This window comes from Oncorhynchus clarkii, chromosome 5 (assembly GCF_045791955.1).
Source record: "Oncorhynchus clarkii lewisi isolate Uvic-CL-2024 chromosome 5, UVic_Ocla_1.0, whole genome shotgun sequence".
Classification (NCBI taxonomy): Eukaryota; Metazoa; Chordata; class Actinopteri; order Salmoniformes; family Salmonidae; genus Oncorhynchus; species Oncorhynchus clarkii.
Window position 1 is genome coordinate 2,647,724 of NC_092151.1, and position 19,018 is coordinate 2,666,741.

Here is a 19,018-nt window from a genome sequence, read left to right on the forward strand (position 1 = left end):
CTGGTTAAATGGTTAAATGGGATCTGCCTGGCTGGTTAAATGGGATCTGCCTGTCTGGTTAAATGGGATCTGCCTGGCTGGTTAAATGGGATCTGCCTGGCTGGTTAAATGGGATCTGCCTGGCTGGTTAAATGTGATCTGCCTGGCTGGTTAAATGGGATCTGCCCGGATGGTTAAATGGGATCTGCTGGCTGGTTAAATGGAATCTGCTGGTTAAATGGAATCTGCTGGCTGGTTAAGTGGGAACTGCTGACTGGTTAAATTGGATCTGCATGGTTAAATGGGATCTGCCTGGCTGGTTAAATGGGATCTGCTGGCTGGTTAAATGGGATCTGCTGGCTGGTTAAACAGGATATACTGGCTGGTTAAATGGGAACTGCCTGGTTAAATGGGATCTGCCTGGCTGGTTAAAAGGGATCTCCTGGCTGGTTAAATGGGATCTGCCTGGTTAAATGAGATCTGCCTGGCTGGTTAAATGGGATCTGCCCTGCCTGTTAAATGGTATCTGCCTGGCTGGTTAAATGGGATCTGCTGGCTGGTTAAATTGGATCTGCCTTGTTAAATGGGATCTGCTGGCTGGTTAAATGGGATATGCCTGGTTAAATGGGATCTTCCTGGCTGGTTAAATGGGATCTGCTGGCTGGTTAAATGGTATTTGCCTGCCTAGTTAAATGGGATCAATTCATCAAATTGATCAAAATTGGGTTAGTTTTCAAATTCTTTGTTTTTCTCTCTCTCTCTCTCTCTCTCTCTCTCCTATAGCTAATGGCAACGATAGCAGACAGTTTAAAGGAGACCGTTCTCCCTGTGGTCCTTCCCGAGTGCTCCACGTCCGCAAGGTTCCCATCGAGGTGTCTGAGGCTGAGCTCATCTCTCTAGGAGTCCCCTTCGGTAGAGTCACCAACCTGTTGATGCTGAAAGGGAAAAACCAGGTAGGAACAAACATTCTCCAACCAGGTTAAAACCAGGTAGAGCCCTATAGACCCTGGTCAAAAGTAGTGTAATATATAGGTCAGGGCCCACAGTAGTGCACATTTGACCAGGGCCCATATGGGTTTTATTATAGGGAATAGGGTGCCATTTGGGATGTATATCTAGTGTCAAGATCATGTGATAGGCCTGATCACAGACAACGATGAGACAGCGTATAGGGGGAGGTCAGAGACCTGGCAGCGCGGTGCCAGGACAACAACCTCTCCCTCAACGTCAGCAAGACACAGGAGCTGATCGTAGACTACATGAAAAGGAGGGCCGAACACACCCCCATTAACATCAATGGGGCTGTAGTGGAGCGGGTCGAGAGTTTCAAGTTCCTTGGTGTCCACATCACCAACAAACTATCATGGTCCAAACACACCAAGACAGTTGTGAAGAGGGCACGACAAAACCTTTTCCCCCTCAGGAGACTGAAAAGATTTGGCATGGGACCCCAGATCCTCAAAAAGTTATACAGCTGCACCATCGAGAGCATGATAAATCAAATCAAATGTATTTATATAGCCCTTCGTACATCAGCTGATATCTCAAAGTGCTGTACAGAAACCAAGCCTAAAACCCCAAACAGCAAGCAATGCAGGTGTAGAAGCACGGCAATAAGGCAACTGCTCGACATCCGACCGCTAGGCACTACAGAGGGCTCCTTAACAGCTTCTACCCCCAAGCCATAAGACTCCCGAGCAATCAATTACCACCTGTATATAGCCTCCACATGGACTCTGTACCGGTACCCCCTGTATATAGCCTCCACATTGACTTGGTACCGGTACCCCCTGTATATAGCCTCCACATTGACTCTGTACCGGTACCCCCTGTACATAGCCTCCACATTGACTCTGTACCGGTACCCCCTGTATATAGCCTCCACATTGACTCTGTACCGGTACCCCCTGTATATATCCTCCACATTGACTCTGTACCGGTACCCCCTGTATATAGCCTCCACATTGACTTGGTACCGGTACCCCCTGTATATAGCCTCCACATTGACTTGGTACCGATACCCCCTGTATATAGCCTCCACATTGACTTGGTACTGGTACCCCCTGTATATATCCTCCACATTGACTCTGTACCGGTACCCCCTGTATATAGCCTCCACATTGACTTGGTACCGGTACCCCCTGTATATAGCCTCCACATTGACTTGGTACCGGTACCCCCTGTATATAGCCTCCACATTGACTTGGTACCGGTACCCCCTGTATATAGCCTCCACATTGACTTGGTACCGGTACCCCCTGTGTATAGCCTCCACATTGACTTGGTACCGGTACCCCCTGTATATAGCCTCCACATTGACTCTGTACCGGTACCCCCTGTATAGAGCCTCCACATTGACTCTGTACCGGTACCCCCTGTGTATAGCCTCCACATTGACTTGGTACCGGTACCCCCTGTATATAGCCTCCACATTGACTTGGTACCGGTACCCCCTGTATATAGCCTCCACATTGACTTGGTACCGGTACCCCCTGTATATAGCCTCCACATTGACTTGGTACCGGTACCCCCTGTGTATAGCCTCCACATTGACTTGGTACCGGTACCCCCTGTGTATAGCCTCCACATTGACTTGGTACCGGTACCCCCTGTGTATAGCCTCCACATTGACTTGGTACCGGTACCCCCTGTATATAGCCTCCACATTGACTCTGTACCGGTACCCCCTGTATATAGCCTCCACATTGACTTGGTACCGGTACCCCCTGTGTATAGCCTCCACATGGACTCTGTACCGGTACCCCCTGTATATAGCCTCCACATTGACTCTGTACCGGTACCCCCTGTATATAGCCTCCACATTGACTCTGTACCGGTACCCCCTGTATATAGCCTCCACATTGACTCTGTACCGGTACCCCCTGTATATAGCCTCCACATTGACTCTGTACCGGTACCCCCTGTATATAGCCTCCACATTGACTCTGTACCATAACACCCTGTATATAGCCTCCACATTGACTTGGTACCGGTACCCCCTGTATATAGCCTCCACATTGACTTGGTACCGGTACCCCCTGTATATAGCCTCCACATTGACTTGGTACCGGTACCCCCTGTATATAGCCTCCACATTGACTTGGTACCGGTACCCCCTGTATATAGCCTCCACATTGACTTGGTACCGGTACCCCCTGTGTATAGCTTTGTTATTGTATTGTGTTACTTTTTATTACATTTTTAACTTTAGTTTATTTAGTAAATATTTTCTTAACTCTATTTCTTGAACTGCATTGTTGGTTAAGGGCTTGTAAGTAAGCATTTCACTAAGGTCTACTACACCTGTTGTATTCAGCATTTCACTGTAAGGTCTACTACACCTGTTGTATTCAGCATTTCACTGTGAGGTCTACTACACCTGTTGTATTCAGCATTTCACTGTGAGGTCTACTACACCTGTTGTATTCAGCATTTCACTGTGAGGTCTACTACACCTGTTGTATTCAGCATTTCACTGTAAGGTCTACTACACCTGTTGTATTCAGCATTTCACTGTAAGGTCTACTACACCTGTTGTATTCAGCATTTAACTGTGAGGTCTACTACACCTGTTGTATTCAGCATTTCACTGTAAGGTCTACTACACCTGTTGTATTCAGCATTTCACTGTGAGGTCTACTACACCTGTTGTATTCAGCATTTCACTGTGAGGTCTACTACACCTGTTGTATTCAGCATTTCACTGTAAGGTCTACTACACCTGTTGTATTCAGCATTTCACTGTGAGGTCTACTACACCTGTTGTATTCAGCATTTCACTGTAAGGTCTACTACACCTGTTGTATTCAGCATTTCACTGTGAGGTCTACTACACCTGTTGTATTCAGCATTTCACTGTGAGGTCCACTACACCTGTTGTATTCAGTATTTCACTGTGAGGTCTACTACACCTGTTGTATTCAGCATTTCACTGTGAGGTCTACTACACCTGTTGTATTCAGCATTTCACTGTGAGGTCTACTACACCTGTTGTATTCAGCATTTCACTGTAAGGTCTACTACACCTGTTGTATTCAGCATTTCACTGTGAGGTCTACTACACCTGTTGTATTCAGCATTTCACTGTAAGGTCTACTACACCTGTTGTGTTCAGTATTTCACTGTAAGGTCTACTACACCTGTTGTATTTAGCATTTCACTGTAAGGTCTACTACACCTGTTGTATTCAGCATTTCACTGTGAGGTCTACTACACCTGTTGTATTCAGCATTTCACTGTGAGGTCTACTACACCTGTTGTATTCAGCATTTCACTGTGAGGTCTACTACACCTGTTGTATTCAGCATTTCACTGTAAGGTCTACTACACCTGTTGTATTCAGCATTTCACTGTGAGGTCTACTACACCTGTTGTATTCAGCATTTCACTGTGAGGTCTACTACACCTGTTGTATTCAGCATTTCACTGTGAGGTCTACTACACCTGTTGTATTCAGCATTTCACTGTAAGGTCTACTACACCTGTTGTATTCAGCATTTCACTGTAAGGTCTACTACATCTGTTGTATTCAGCATTTCACTGTAAGGTCTACCTACACCTGTTGTATTCATCATTTCACTGTAAGGTCTACTACATCTGTTGTATTCAGCATTTAACTGTAAGGTCTACCTACACCTGTTGTATTCAGCATTTAACTGTAAGGTCTACTACACCTGTTGTATTCAGCATTTCACTGTAAGGTCTACTACACCTGTTGTATTCAGCATTTCACTGTAAGGTCTACTACATCTGTTGTATTCAGCATTTCACTGTAAGGTCTACCTACACGTGTTGTATTCAGCATTTAACTGTAAGGTCTACTACACCTGTTGTATTCAGCATTTAACTGTAAGGTCTACTACACCTGTTGTATTCAGCATTTAACTGTAAGGTATACTACACCTGTTGTATTCAGCATTTAACTGTAAGGTCTACTACACCTGTTGTATTCAGCATTTAACTGTAAGGTATACTACACCTGTTGTATTCAGCATTTAACTGTAAGGTATACTACACCTGTTGTATTTGGCACATGTGACAAATGAAATGTGATGTGATTTAATGTGGGTCTACTGCATGAGATACGGAGGTCCAGATGCCAATTCAGACCAGAAGTAGGAGACTTTGGAGACGTCCCATATGGCACCCTATTCCCTATGTAGTGCACTACTTTTAATGAGGACCAGGACAGGGTTGGAGGGTTCAACATTTTCAAGTAATCAAGGTTAATTGGAGGCTAGATAAGGAAGTGCCCTGTCTCCCCACATTCTGCTCAATGGCCCTTTCCCATTCAAATGGAAATATAATATTAAGACCAGAGTAGAGGTACTACATGTTCTAGATGTTCCCTTTATTTTATTTTATTTATTTAACCTTTATTTAACGCAAATCAATTAAGAACAAATTATTATTTGGGGGACCTGGGATTAAAAATAAATAAATACAATATCAATATAGGACAAAACACTCATCACAACAAGAGAGGCGACACACCACTACATACAGTGCCTTGCGAAAGTATTCGGCCCCCTTGAACTTTGCAACCTTTTGCCACATTTCAGGCTTCAAACATAAAGATATAAAACTGTATTTTTTTGTGAAGAATCAACAACAAGTGGGACACAATCATGAAGTGGAACGACATTTATTGGATATTTCAAACTTTTTTAACAAATCAAAAACTGAAAAATTGGGCGTGCAAAATTATTCAGCCCCTTTACTTTCAGTGCAGCAAACTCTCTCCAGAAGTTCAGTGAGGATCTCTGAATGATCCAATGTTGACCTAAATGACTAATGATGATAAATACAATCCACCTGTGTGTAATCAAGTCTCCGTATGAATGCACCTGCACTGTGATAGTCTCAGAGGTCCGTTAAAAGCGCAGAGAGCATCATGAAGAACAAGGAACACACCAGGCAGGTCCGAGAAACTGTTGTGAAGAAGTTTAAAGCCGGATTTGGATACAAAAAGATTTCCCAAGCTTTAAACATCCCAAGGAGCACTGTGCAAGCGATAATATTGAAATGGAAAGAGTATCAGACCACTGCAAATCTACCAAGACCTGGCCGTCCCTCTAAACTTTCAGCTCATACAAGGAGAAGACTGATCAGAGATGCAGCCAAGAGGCCCATGATCACTCTGGATGAACTGCAGAGATCTACAGCTGAGGTGGGAGACTCTGTCCATAGGACAACAATCAGTCGTATATTGCACAAATCTGGCCTTTATGGAAGAGTGGCAAGAAGAAAGCCATTTCTTAAAGATATCCATAAAAAGTGTTGTTTAAAGTTTGCCACAAGCCACCTGGGAGACACACCAAACATGTGGAAGAAGGTGCTCTGATCAGATGAAACCAAAATTGAACTTTTTGGCAACAATGCAAAACGTTATGTTTGGTGTAAAAGCAACACAGCTGAACACACCATCCCCACTGTCAAACATGGTGGTGGCAGCATCATGGTTTGGGCCTGCTTTTCTTCAGCAGGGACAGGGAAGATGGTTAAAATTGATGGGAAGATGGATGGAGCCAAATACAGGACCATTCTGGAAGAAAACCTGATGGAGTCTGCAAAAGACCTGAGACTGGGACGGAGATTTGTCTTCCAACAAGACAATGATCCAAAACATAAAGCAAAATCTACAATGAAATGGTTCAAAAATAAACATATCCAGGTGTTAGAATGGCCAAGTCAAAGTCCAGACCTGAATCCAATCGAGAATCTGTGGAAAGAACTGAAAACTGCTGTTCACAAATGCTCTCCATCCTACCTCACTGAGCTCGAGCTGTTTTGCAAGGAGGAATGGGAAAAAATGTCAGTCTCTCGATGTGCAAAACTGATAGAGACATACCCCAAGCGACTTACAGCTGTAATCGCAGCAAAAGGTGGCGCTACAAAGTATTAACTTAAGGGGGCTGAATAATTTTGCACGCCCAATTTTTCAGTTTTTGATTTGTTAATAAAGTTTGAAATATCCAATAAATGTCGTTCCACTTCATGATTGTGTCCCGCTTGTTGTTGATTCTTCACAAAAAAATACAGTTTTATATCTTTATGTTTGAAGCCTGAAATGTGGCAAAAGGTCGCAAAGTTCAAGGGGGCCGAATACTTTCGCAAGGCACTGTAAATACTGTGCTGAGACCTAAAGACAACAACATAGCAACGCAGCATCACATGACAACACAGCATGGTAGCAACACATGACAACACAGCATGTCAGCAACACAACATGACAACAACATGGTAGCAGCACAACATGGTAGAAGCACAAAACATGGTACAAACATTATTGGGGCACAGACAACAGCACAAGGTAGAGACAACAATATGTGACACAAAACTGATGCATGCTCAATTCTGATGCATACTCATTATCGTTACTCGTTACCGTTACTCGTTATCGTTACTCATTATCGTTACTCGTTATCGTTACTCGATATCGTTACTCGCTATCGGTACTCGTTATCGGTTCTCGTTATCGTTGCTCGTTATCGGTGCCCGTTGTCGTTACTCGTTATCGTTACTCGTTATCGTTACTCGATATCGTTACTCGATATCGTTACCCGTTATCGTTACTCGATATCGTTATTCGTTATCGTTACTCGTTATCGTTACTCGATATCGGTACTCGTTATCGTTACTCGCTATCATTACTCGATATCGTTACTCGTTATCGGTACTCGTTATCGGTACCCGTTACTCGATATCGGTACCCGTTATCGTTGCTCATTGTCGTTACTTGTTATCGTTACTCGATATCGGTACTCGTTATCGTTACTTGTTATCGTTACTCGTTATCGTTACTCATTATCGTTACTCGATATCGTTACTCGTTATCGTTGCTCGCTACCGTTACTCGATGTCGGTACTCGTTATCGTTACTCGTTATCGTTACTCGGTATTGGTACTCGTTATCGTTACTCGATATCGTTACTCGTTATCGTTACTCGTTACTCGTTATCGTTACTCAATATTGGTACTCGCTATTGTTGCTCGTTATCGGTACTCATTATCACTACTTGTTATCGGTACTCGCTATCATTACTCGTTATCGCTACTCATTATCTCTTGCTCGTTATCGTTGCTCGCTATTGTTACTCATTATCGTTACTTGTTATCATTGCTCACTATTGTTACTCCTTATCGTTACTCGTTATCGTTACTTATTATTGTTACTCGTTATCGTTGCTCGTTATCGTTACTCGATATCGGTACTCGTTATCGTTGCTCGCTATTGGTACTCGTTATCGTTACCCGTTATCGTTACTCGGTATCGTTACTCATTATCATTACTTGTTATCGTTACTCGCTATCATTACTCGTTATCGCTACTCATTATCTCTTGCTCGTTATCGTTGCTCGCTATTGTTACTCATTATCGTTACTTGTTATCGTTACTCGCTATCATTACTCGTTATCGCTACTCATTATCTCTTGCTCGTTGTCGTTGCTCGCTATTGTTACTCGTTATCGTTGGTCATTGTGTATTTATTATTACTTTTCTATTAATTCTCTCTGCATTGTTGGGAAGGTCCAGTCAGTAAGCATTTCACTGTTAGTCTACACCTGTTGTTTACCAAGCATGTGACGAATACAATTGTACTTTATTTGATACTGTCCAATTTATATGGATCGATTGGTTTCATTTCCCTGTCCAATTTGTACGGCTTAATTGGTTTGATTAGGTGTCATAAGAGGTGCTGTGTTCTACCAGGCAAAGAGTTCAGCATCTCATAATGTCTAACAGTTTAGCTGAGATGAGTCTGAGTGATTCTTATTCAGTACCATCCAAGTCATATGATGCTCCACTGCACGTTTTCCTGAATCAGTTTTGTTGTCCCTATAGTATTGTCTCTTAAAGAAGCCAGAAGGACAACAAAATGACATTGCAGATCAGATGTTAACATTTGTAACACTGAGACGACTAGAGGATTTTATGAGAATCCTAGGCGACTGTAGCATCCGTAAGAAATGATCGGGCCAGTACCTACCTAGCTAACATGCTGCTGTCTTCTGAAACAAAACATGGTCGATCACTACGCAGCATCATTCTTATTCAACAGTCTCACGTTCCAGACTACGTGAATGAAGTGAGATCAGGGCAGAAAAAATACCACGTTCAAAATAATTGAATTGAGATGACATTTTCTGTTAACACTAATATCCCCCCTACTACGTTTTCCTTTTCCCCTATAGCTTTGTCTTGTACTAAGTGTCTAGCATGAGTGTCTTTGTGTTCCCTCCCTAACCAACCAGGCTTTTATAGAAATGGCTTCTGAAGAGGCAGCGATCACCATGGTGAACTACTACACCACAGCAACACCTCACGTACGCAACCAGCCAGTCTACATCCAGTACTCCAACCACCGCGAGCTCAAGACAGACAACCTGCCCAATCAGGGGGTGAGTATAGTCCAACCTGCCCAATCAGGGGTTGAGTACAGTCCAACCTGCCCAATCAGGGGCTAAGTACAATCCAACCTGCCCAATCAGGGGCTGAGTACAGTCCAACCTGACCAATCAGGGGTTGAGTACAGTCCAACCTGATCAATCAGGGGTTGAGTACAGTCCAACCTGACCAATCAGGGGGTGAGTACAGTCCAACCTGCCCAATCAGGGGGTGAGTACAGTCCAACCTGACCAATCAGGGGGTGAGTACAGTCCAACCTGACCAATCAGGGGCTGAGCACAGTGTTACCTGGCCAATCAGGGGTTGAGTACAGTCCAACCTGACCAATCCGGGGTTGAGTACAGTCCAAACTGACCAATCAGGGGTTGAGGACAGTCCAACCTGCCAATCAGGGGTTGAGGACAATCCAACTTGACCAATCCGGGGTTGAGGACAGTCCAACCTGACCCATCAGGGGTTGAGGACAGTCCAACCTGACCAATAAGGGGCTGAGTCCACCACATGTACAGTAAATGGTCCTTGCCCTGAACAGCCACTGTGTCCCAAACAACATCCTGTTCCCAATGGGCCTCTACTCCTACCCCTACCCTCTCCTCCTACCTCTACCTCTACACTCTCCTCCTACCTCTACCCTCGCTTCCTACCTCTACCCCTACCTCTACCTCTACACTCTCCTCCTACCTCTACCTCAACCCTCTCCTCCTACTTCTACCCTCTCCTACTACCTCTACCATCTCCTCCTAATTCTACCTCTACCATCTCCTCCTACTTCTACCCTCTCCTCCTACCTCTACCTCTACCCTTTCCTCCTACCTCTACCCTCTCCTCCTACCTCTACCCTCTCCTCCCTCTACCCCTTCCTCCTACCTCTACCCCTTCCTCCTACCACTACCCCTTCCTCCTACCCCTACCCTCTCCTCCTACCTCTACCCTCTCCTCCTACCTCTACCCTCTCCTCCTACCTCTACCCTCTCCTCCTACCTCTACCCTCTCCTCCTACCTCTACCCCTACCCTCTCCTCCTACCTCTTCCCTCTCCTCCTACCTCTACCCTCTCCTCCTACCTCTACCCTCTCCTCCTACCTCTACCCTCTCCTCCTACCTCTACCTCTACCCTCTCCTCCTACATCCACCTCTACACTCTCCTCCTAACTCTACCTCTACCCTCTCCTTCTACCTCTACCCCTACCCTCTCGTCTTATCTCTACCCTCTCCTCCTACCTCTACCCTCTCCTCCCTCTACCCCTTCCTCCTACCTCTACCCCTTCCTCCTACCACTACCCCTTCCTCCTACCCCTACCCTCTCCTCCTACCTCTACCCTCTCCTCCTACCTCTACCCTCTCCTCCTACCTCTACCCTCTCCTCCTACCTCTACCCTCTCCTCCTACCTCTACCCCTACCCTCGCTTCCTACCTCTACCCCTACCTCTACCTCTACACTCTCCTCCTACCTCTACCTCAACCCTCTCCTCCTACTTCTACCCTCTCCTACTACCTCTACCATCTCCTCCTAATTCTACCTCTACCATCTCCTCCTACTTCTACCCTCTCCTCCTACCTCTACCTCTACCCTTTCCTCCTACCTCTACCCTCTCCTCCTACCTCTACCCTCTCCTCCCTCTACCCCTTCCTCCTACCTCTACCCCTTCCTCCTACCACTACCCCTTCCTCCTACCCCTACCCTCTCCTCCTACCTCTACCCTCTCCTCCTACCTCTACCCTCTCCTCCTACCTCTACCCTCTCCTCCTACCTCTACCCTCTCCTCCTACCTCTACCCCTACCCTCTCCTCCTACCTCTTCCCTCTCCTCCTACCTCTACCCTCTCCTCCTACCTCTACCCTCTCCTCCTACCTCTACCCTCTCCTCCTACCTCTACCTCTACCCTCTCCTCCTACATCCACCTCTACACTCTCCTCCTAACTCTACCTCTACCCTCTCCTTCTACCTCTACCCCTACCCTCTCGTCTTATCTCTACCCTCTCCTCTTACCTCTACCTCTACCCTCGCCTATACCCCTCTCCTCCTATCTCTACCCTTTCCTGTTCCCTATGGGCCCTGGTCAAAAGCACTAAAAACTGTAGGTTACAGGTTATACTGTAGGTTACAGGTTTTACTGTAGGTTACAGGTTATATTGTAGGTTACAGGTTATACTGTAGGTTACAGGTTACAGGTTATACTGTAGGTTATAGGTTATACTGTAGGTTATACTGTAGGTTACAGGTTATACTGTAGGTTACAGGTTTTACTGTAGGTTACAGGTTATACTGTAGGTTACAGGTTATACTGCAGGTTATAGGTTATACTGTAGGTTACAGGTTTTACTGTAGGTTACAGGTTATACTGTAGTTTATAGGTTATACTGTAGGTTATAGGTTATACTGTAGGTTACAGGTTATACTGTAGGTTACAGGTTATACTGTAGGTTATAGGTTATACTGTAGGTTACAGGTTATACTGTAGGTTACAGGTTATACTGTAGGTTATAGGTTATACTGTAGGTTACAGGTTATACTGTAGGTTATACTGTAGGTTATAGGTTACACTGTAGGTTATAGGTTATACTGTAGGTTATAGGTTATACTGTAGGTTATAGGTTATACTGTAGGTTACATATTATACTGTAGGTTACAGGTTTTACTGTAGGTTATAGGTTATACTGTAGGTTACAGGTTATACTGTAGGTTATAGGTTACACTGTAGGTTACAGGTTATACTGTAGGTTACAGGTTATACTGTAGGTTATAGGTTATACTGTAGGTTACAGGTTACAGGTTATACTGTAGGTTACAGGTTATACTGTATGGTACAGGTTATACTGTAGGTTACAGATTGTACTGTAGGTTACAGATTATACTGTAGGTTACAGGTTATACTGTATGTTACAGGTTACAGTGTAGGTTACAGGTTATACTGTAGGTTACAGATTATACTGTAGGTTACAGGTTACAGGTTATACTGTATGGTACAGGTTATACTGTAGGTTACAGATTGTACTGTAGGTTACAGATTATACTGTAGGTTACAGGTTATACTGTAGGTTACAGGTTATACTGTAGGTTACAGGTTATACTGTAGGTTACAGGTTATACTGTAGGTTAGAGGTTACAGGTTATACTGTAGGTTATAGGTTATACTGTAGGTTAGAGGTTACAGGTTATACTGTAGGTTACAGGTTATACTGTAGGTTACAGATTATACTGTAGGTTACAGGTTACAGGTTATACTGTAGGTTACAGATTATACTGTAGGTTACAGGTTATAGGTTATACTGTAGGTTACAGATTATACTGTAGGTTACAGGTTACAGGTTATACTGTAGGTTACAGATTATACTGTAGGTTACAGGTTATAGGTTATACTGTAGGTTACAGGTTATACTGTAGGTTATAGGTTATACTGTAGGTTACAGGTTACAGGTTATACTGTAGTTTATAGGTTATACTGTAGGTTATAGGTTATACTGTAGGTTACAGGTTATTCTGTAGGTTATAGGTTATACTGTAGGTTGTAGGTTATACTGTAGGTTATAGGTTATACTGTAGGTTACAGGTTATACTGTAGGTTATATGTTATACTGTAGGTTACAGGTTATACTGTAGTTTATAGGTTATACTGTAGGTTATAGGTTATACTGTAGGTTACAGGTTATTCTGTAGGTTATAGGTTATACTGTAGGTTGTAGGTTATACTGTAGGTTATAGGTTATACTGTAGGTTATAGGTTATACTGTAGATTTTAGGTTATACTGTAGGTTATACTGTAGGTTATAGGTTATACTGTAGGTTACAGGTTATACTGTAGGTTACAGGTTATACTGTAGGTTACAGGTTACAGGTTATACTGTCTGGTACAGGTTATACTGTAGGTTACAGGTTATACTGTAGGTTACAGGTTACAGGTTATACTGTTGGTTGTAGGTTATACTGTAGGTTACAGGTTATACTGTAGGTTATACTGTAGGTTACAGGTTATACTGTAGGTTATAGGTTATACTGTAGGTTATAGGTTATACTGTAGGTTACAGGTTATACTGTAGGTTATAGGTTATACTGTAGGTTATAGGTTGTACTGTAGGTTACAGGTTATACTGTAGTTTATAGGTTATACTGTAGGTTATAGGTTATACTGTAGGTTACAGGTTATACTGTAGGTTACAGGTTATACTGTAGGTTATAGGTTATACTGTAGGTTACAGGTTATACTGTAGGTTACAGGTTATGCTGTAGGTTATAGGTTATACTGTAGGTTACAGGTTATACTGTAGGTTATACTGTAGGTTATAGGTTACACTGTAGGTTATAGGTTATACTGTAGGTTATAGGTTATACTGTAGGTTATAGGTTATACTGTAGGTTACATATTATACTGTAGGTTACAGGTTTTACTGTAGGTTATAGGTTATACTGTAGGTTACAGGTTATACTGTAGGTTACAGGTTATACTGTAGGTTATAGGTTACACTGTAGGTTACAGGTTATACTGTAGGTTACAGGTTATACTGTAGGTTATAGGTTATACTGTAGGTTACAGGTTACAGGTTATACTGTAGGTTACAGGTTATACTGTATGGTACAGGTTATACTGTAGGTTACAGATTGTACTGTAGGTTACAGATTATACTGTAGGTTACAGGTGATACTGTATGTTACAGGTTACAGTGTAGGTTACAGGTTATACTGTAGGTTACAGATTATACTGTAGGTTACAGGTTACAGGTTATACTGTATGGTACAGGTTATACTGTAGGTTACAGATTGTACTGAAGGGTTACAGATTATACTGTAGGTTACAGGTTATACTGTAGGTTACAGGTTATACTGTAGGTTACAGGTTATACTGTAGGTTACAGGTTATACTGTAGGTTAGAGGTTACAGGTTATACTGTAGGTTATAGGTTATACTGTAGGTTAGAGGTTACAGGTTATACTGTAGGTTACAGGTTATACTGTAGGTTACAGATTATACTGTAGGTTACAGGTTACAGGTTATACTGTAGGTTACAGATTATACTGTAGGTTACAGGTTATAGGTTATACTGTAGGTTACAGATTATACTGTAGGTTACAGGTTACAGGTTATACTGTAGGTTACAGATTATACTGTAGGTTACAGGTTATAGGTTATACTGTAGGTTACAGGTTATACTGTAGGTTATAGGTTATACTGTAGGTTACAGGTTACAGGTTATACTGTAGTTTATAGGTTATACTGTAGGTTATAGGTTATACTGTAGGTTACAGGTTATTCTGTAGGTTATAGGTTATACTGTAGGTTGTAGGTTATACTGTAGGTTATAGGTTATACTGTAGGTTACAGGTTATACTGTAGGTTATATGTTATACTGTAGGTTACAGGTTATACTGTAGTTTATAGGTTATACTGTAGGTTATAGGTTATACTGTAGGTTACAGGTTATTCTGTAGGTTATAGGTTATACTGTAGGTTGTAGGTTATACTGTAGGTTATAGGTTATACTGTAGGTTATAGGTTATACTGTAGGTTTTAGGTTATACTGTAGGTTATAGGTTATACTGTAGGTTACAGGTTATACTGTAGGTTACAGGTTATACTGTAGGTTACAGGTTATACTGTAGGTTACAGGTTATACTGTAGGTTATATGTTATACTGTAGGTTACAGGTTATACTGTAGTTTATAGGTTATACTGTAGGTTATAGGTTATACTGTAGGTTACAGGTTATTCTGTAGGTTATAGGTTATACTGTAGGTTGTAGGTTATACTGTAGGTTATAGGTTATACTGTAGGTTATAGGTTATACTGTAGGTTTTAGGTTATACTGTAGGTTATAGGTTATACTGTAGGTTACAGGTTATACTGTAGGTTACAGGTTATACTGTAGGTTACAGGTTATGCTGTAGGTTACAGGTTATACTGTAGGTTACAGGTTACAGGTTATACTGTCTGGTACAGGTTATACTGTAGGTTACAGGTTATACTGTAGGTTACAGGTTACAGGTTATACTGTTGGTTGTAGGTTATACTGTAGGTTACAGGTTATACTGTAGGTTATACTGTAGGTTACAGGTTATACTGTAGGTTATAGGTTATACTGTAGGTTATAGGTTATACTGTAGGTTACAGGTTATACTGTAGGTTATAGGTTATACTGTAGGTTATAGGTTGTACTGTAGGTTACAGGTTATACTGTAGGTTACAGGTTATACTGTAGGTTATAGGTTATACTGTAGGTTATAGGTTATACTGTAGGTTACAGGTTATACTGTAGGTTATAGGTTATACTGTAGGTTACAGGTTATACTGTAGGTTACAGGTTATACTGTAGGTTATAGGTTATACTGTAGGTTACAGGTTATACTGTAGGTTACAGGTTATACTGTAGGTTATAGGTTATACTGTAGGTTACAGGTTATACTGTAGGTTATAGGTTAGACTGTAGGTTACAGGTTATACTGTAGGTTATAGGTTATACTGTAGGTTACAGGTTATACTGTAGGTTATAGGTTATACTGTAGGTTATAGGTTATACTGTAGGTTATAGGTTATACTGTAGGTTATACTGTAGGTTACAGGTTATACTGTAGGTTACAGGTTATACTGTAGGTTATAGGTTATACTGTAGGTTACAGGTTATACTGTAGGTTATAGGTTAGACTGTAGGTTACAGGTTATACTGTAGGTTATAGGTTATACTGTAGGTTACAGGTTATACTGTAGGTTATAGGTTATACTGTAGGTTATAGGTTATACTGTAGGTTATAGGTTATACTGTAGGTTATACTGTAGGTTACAGGTTATACTGTAGGTTACAGGTTATACTGTAGGTTACAGGTTATACTGTAGGTTACAGGTTATACTGTAGGTTATAGGTTGTACTGTAGGTTACAGGTTATACTGTAGGTTACAGGTTATACTGTAGGTTATAGGTTATACTGTAGGTTATAGGTTATACTGTAGGTTACAGGTTATACTGTAGGTTATAGGTTATACTGTAGGTTACAGGTTATACTGTAGGTTATAGGTTGTACTGTAGGTTACAGGTTATACTGTAGGTTACAGGTTATACTGTAGGTTATAGGTTGTACTGTAGGTTACAGGTTATACTGTAGGTTATAGGTTATACTGTAGGTTACAGGTTATACTGTAGGTTATAGGTTATACTGTAGGTTACAGGTTATACTGTAGGTTATAGGTTATACTGTAGGTTATAGGTTATACTGTAGGTTATAGGTTATACTGTAGGTTATAGGTTATACTGTAGGTTATACTGTAGGTTACAGGTTATACTGTAGGTTACAGGTTATACTGTAGGTTACAGGTTATACTGTAGGTTACAGGTTATACTGTAGGTTATAGGTTGTACTGTAGGTTACAGGTTATACTGTAGGTTACAGGTTATACTGTAGGTTATAGGTTATACTGTAGGTTATAGGTTATACTGTAGGTTACAGGTTATACTGTAGGTTATAGGTTATACTGTAGGTTACAGGTTATACTGTAGGTTACAGGTTATACTGTAGGCTATAAGTTATACTGTAGGTTATACTGTAGGTTATACTGTAGATTACAGGTTATACTGTAGCTTATAGGTTATACTGTAGGTTACAGGTTATAGGTTATACTGTAGGTTATACTGTAGGTTATAGGTTATACTGTAGTTTATAGGTTATACGGTAGGTTACAGGTTATAGGTTATACTGTAGTTTATAGGTTATACTGTAGGTTACATGTTATACTGTAGGTTACAGGTTATACTGTAGGTTACAGGTTACAGGTTATACTGTAGGTTATAGGTTACAGGTTATACTGTAGGTTATAGGTTATACTGTAGGTTATAGGTTATACTGTAGGTTATAGGTTATACTGTAGGTTATAGGTTATACTGTAGGTTATAGGTTATACTGTAGGTTACAGGTTATACTGTAGGTTACAGGTTTTACTGTAGGTTACAGGTTATACTGTAGGTTATAGGTTATACTGTAGGTTACAGGTTATACTGTAGGTTATAGGTTACAGGTTGTACTGTAGGTTATAGGTTATACTGTAGGTTACAGGTTATACTGTTGGTTACAGGTTATACTGTAGGTTATACTGTAGGTTACAGGTTATACTGTAGGTTATAGGTTATACTGTAGGTTACAGGTTATACTGTAGGTTATATGTTATACTGTAGGTTACAGGTTATACTGTAGGTTACAGGTTATACTGTAGGTTACAGGTTATACTGTAGGTTACAGGTTATACTGTAGGGTACAGGTTATACTGTATGTTATAGGTTATACTGTAGGTTACAGGTTATACTGTAGGTTACAGGTTATACTGTAGGTTGTAGGTTACAGGTTATACTGTAGGTTATATGTTATACTGTAGGTTACAGGTTATACTGTAGGTTATAGGTTATACTGTAGGTTACAGGTTATACTGTAGGTTACAGGTTACAGGTTATACTGTAGGTTACAGGTTATACTGTAGGTTATAGGTTACAGGTTACAGGTTATACTGTAGGTTACAGGTTATACTGTAGGTTACAGGTTATACTGTAGGTTATAGGTTATACTGTAGGTTACAGGTTATACTGTAGGTTATAGGTTACAGGTTGTACTCTAGGTTATAGGTTATACTGTAGGTTATAGGTTATACTGTAGGTTATAGGTTATACTGTAGGTTATAGGTTATACTGAATGTTACAGGTTATACTGTAGGTTACAGGTTATACTGTAGGTTATAGGTGATACTGTAGGTTACAGGTTACAGGTTATACTGTAGGTTACAGGTTATACTGTATGTTACAGATTATACTGTAGGTTGCAGGTTATACTGTATGTTACAGGTTACAGTGTAGGTTACAGGTTATACTGTAGGTTACAGATTATACTGTAGGTTACAGGTTACAGGTTATACTGTAGGTTACAGGTTATACTGTAGGTTATAGGTGATACTGTAGGTTACAGGTTACAGGTTATACTGTAGGTTACAGAATATACTGTAGGTTACAGATTATACTGTAGGTTACAGGTTATACTGTATGTTACAGGTTACAGTGTAGGTTACAGGTTATACTGTAGGTTACAGATTATACTGTAGGTTATACTGTAGGTTATAGGTTACAGGTTATACTGTAGGTTACAGGTTATACTGTAGGTTATAGGTTATACTGTAGGTTACAGATTATACTGTAGGTTACAGGTTATACTGTAGGTTACAGGTTATACTGTAGGTTACAGGTTATACTGTAGGTTACAGGTTATACTGTAGGTTACAGGTTACAGGTTATACTGTAGGTTATAGGTTATACTGTAGGTTATACTGTAGGTTATAGGTTATACTGTAGGTTACAGATTATACTGTAGGTTACAGGTTATACTGTAGGTTATAGGTTATACTGTAGGTTACAGGTTATACTGTAGGTTACAGGTTATACTGTAGGTTACAGGTTATAGGTTATACTGTAGGTTATAGGTTGTACTGTAGGTTATAGGTTATACTGTAGGTTACAGGTTATACTGTAGGTTACAGGTTACAGGTTATACTGTAGGTTACAGGTTATACTGTAGGTTATAGGTTATACTGTAGGTTACAGATTATACTGTAGGTTACAGGTTATACTGTAGGTTACAGGTTATACTGTAGGTTACAGGTTATACTGTAGG

At 41.2% G+C, this 19,018-nt stretch overlaps 1 protein-coding gene across 3 annotated transcripts in view; it reads left to right on the plus strand.

Moving 5' to 3' along the window:
• LOC139408254 (polypyrimidine tract-binding protein 3-like) overlaps nucleotides 1-19,018 on the plus strand; it is a 96,680-nt gene that overhangs the window by 50,822 nt on the left and 26,840 nt on the right. For all 3 annotated transcript variants that reach the window (XM_071151935.1, XM_071151934.1, XM_071151936.1), the window contains exons 3-4: nucleotides 763-932; nucleotides 9,235-9,381. In XM_071151935.1, coding sequence (XP_071008036.1) covers nucleotides 763-932; nucleotides 9,235-9,381 — 317 coding nt within the window. The remainder of the gene's footprint in view (nucleotides 1-762; nucleotides 933-9,234; nucleotides 9,382-19,018) is intronic.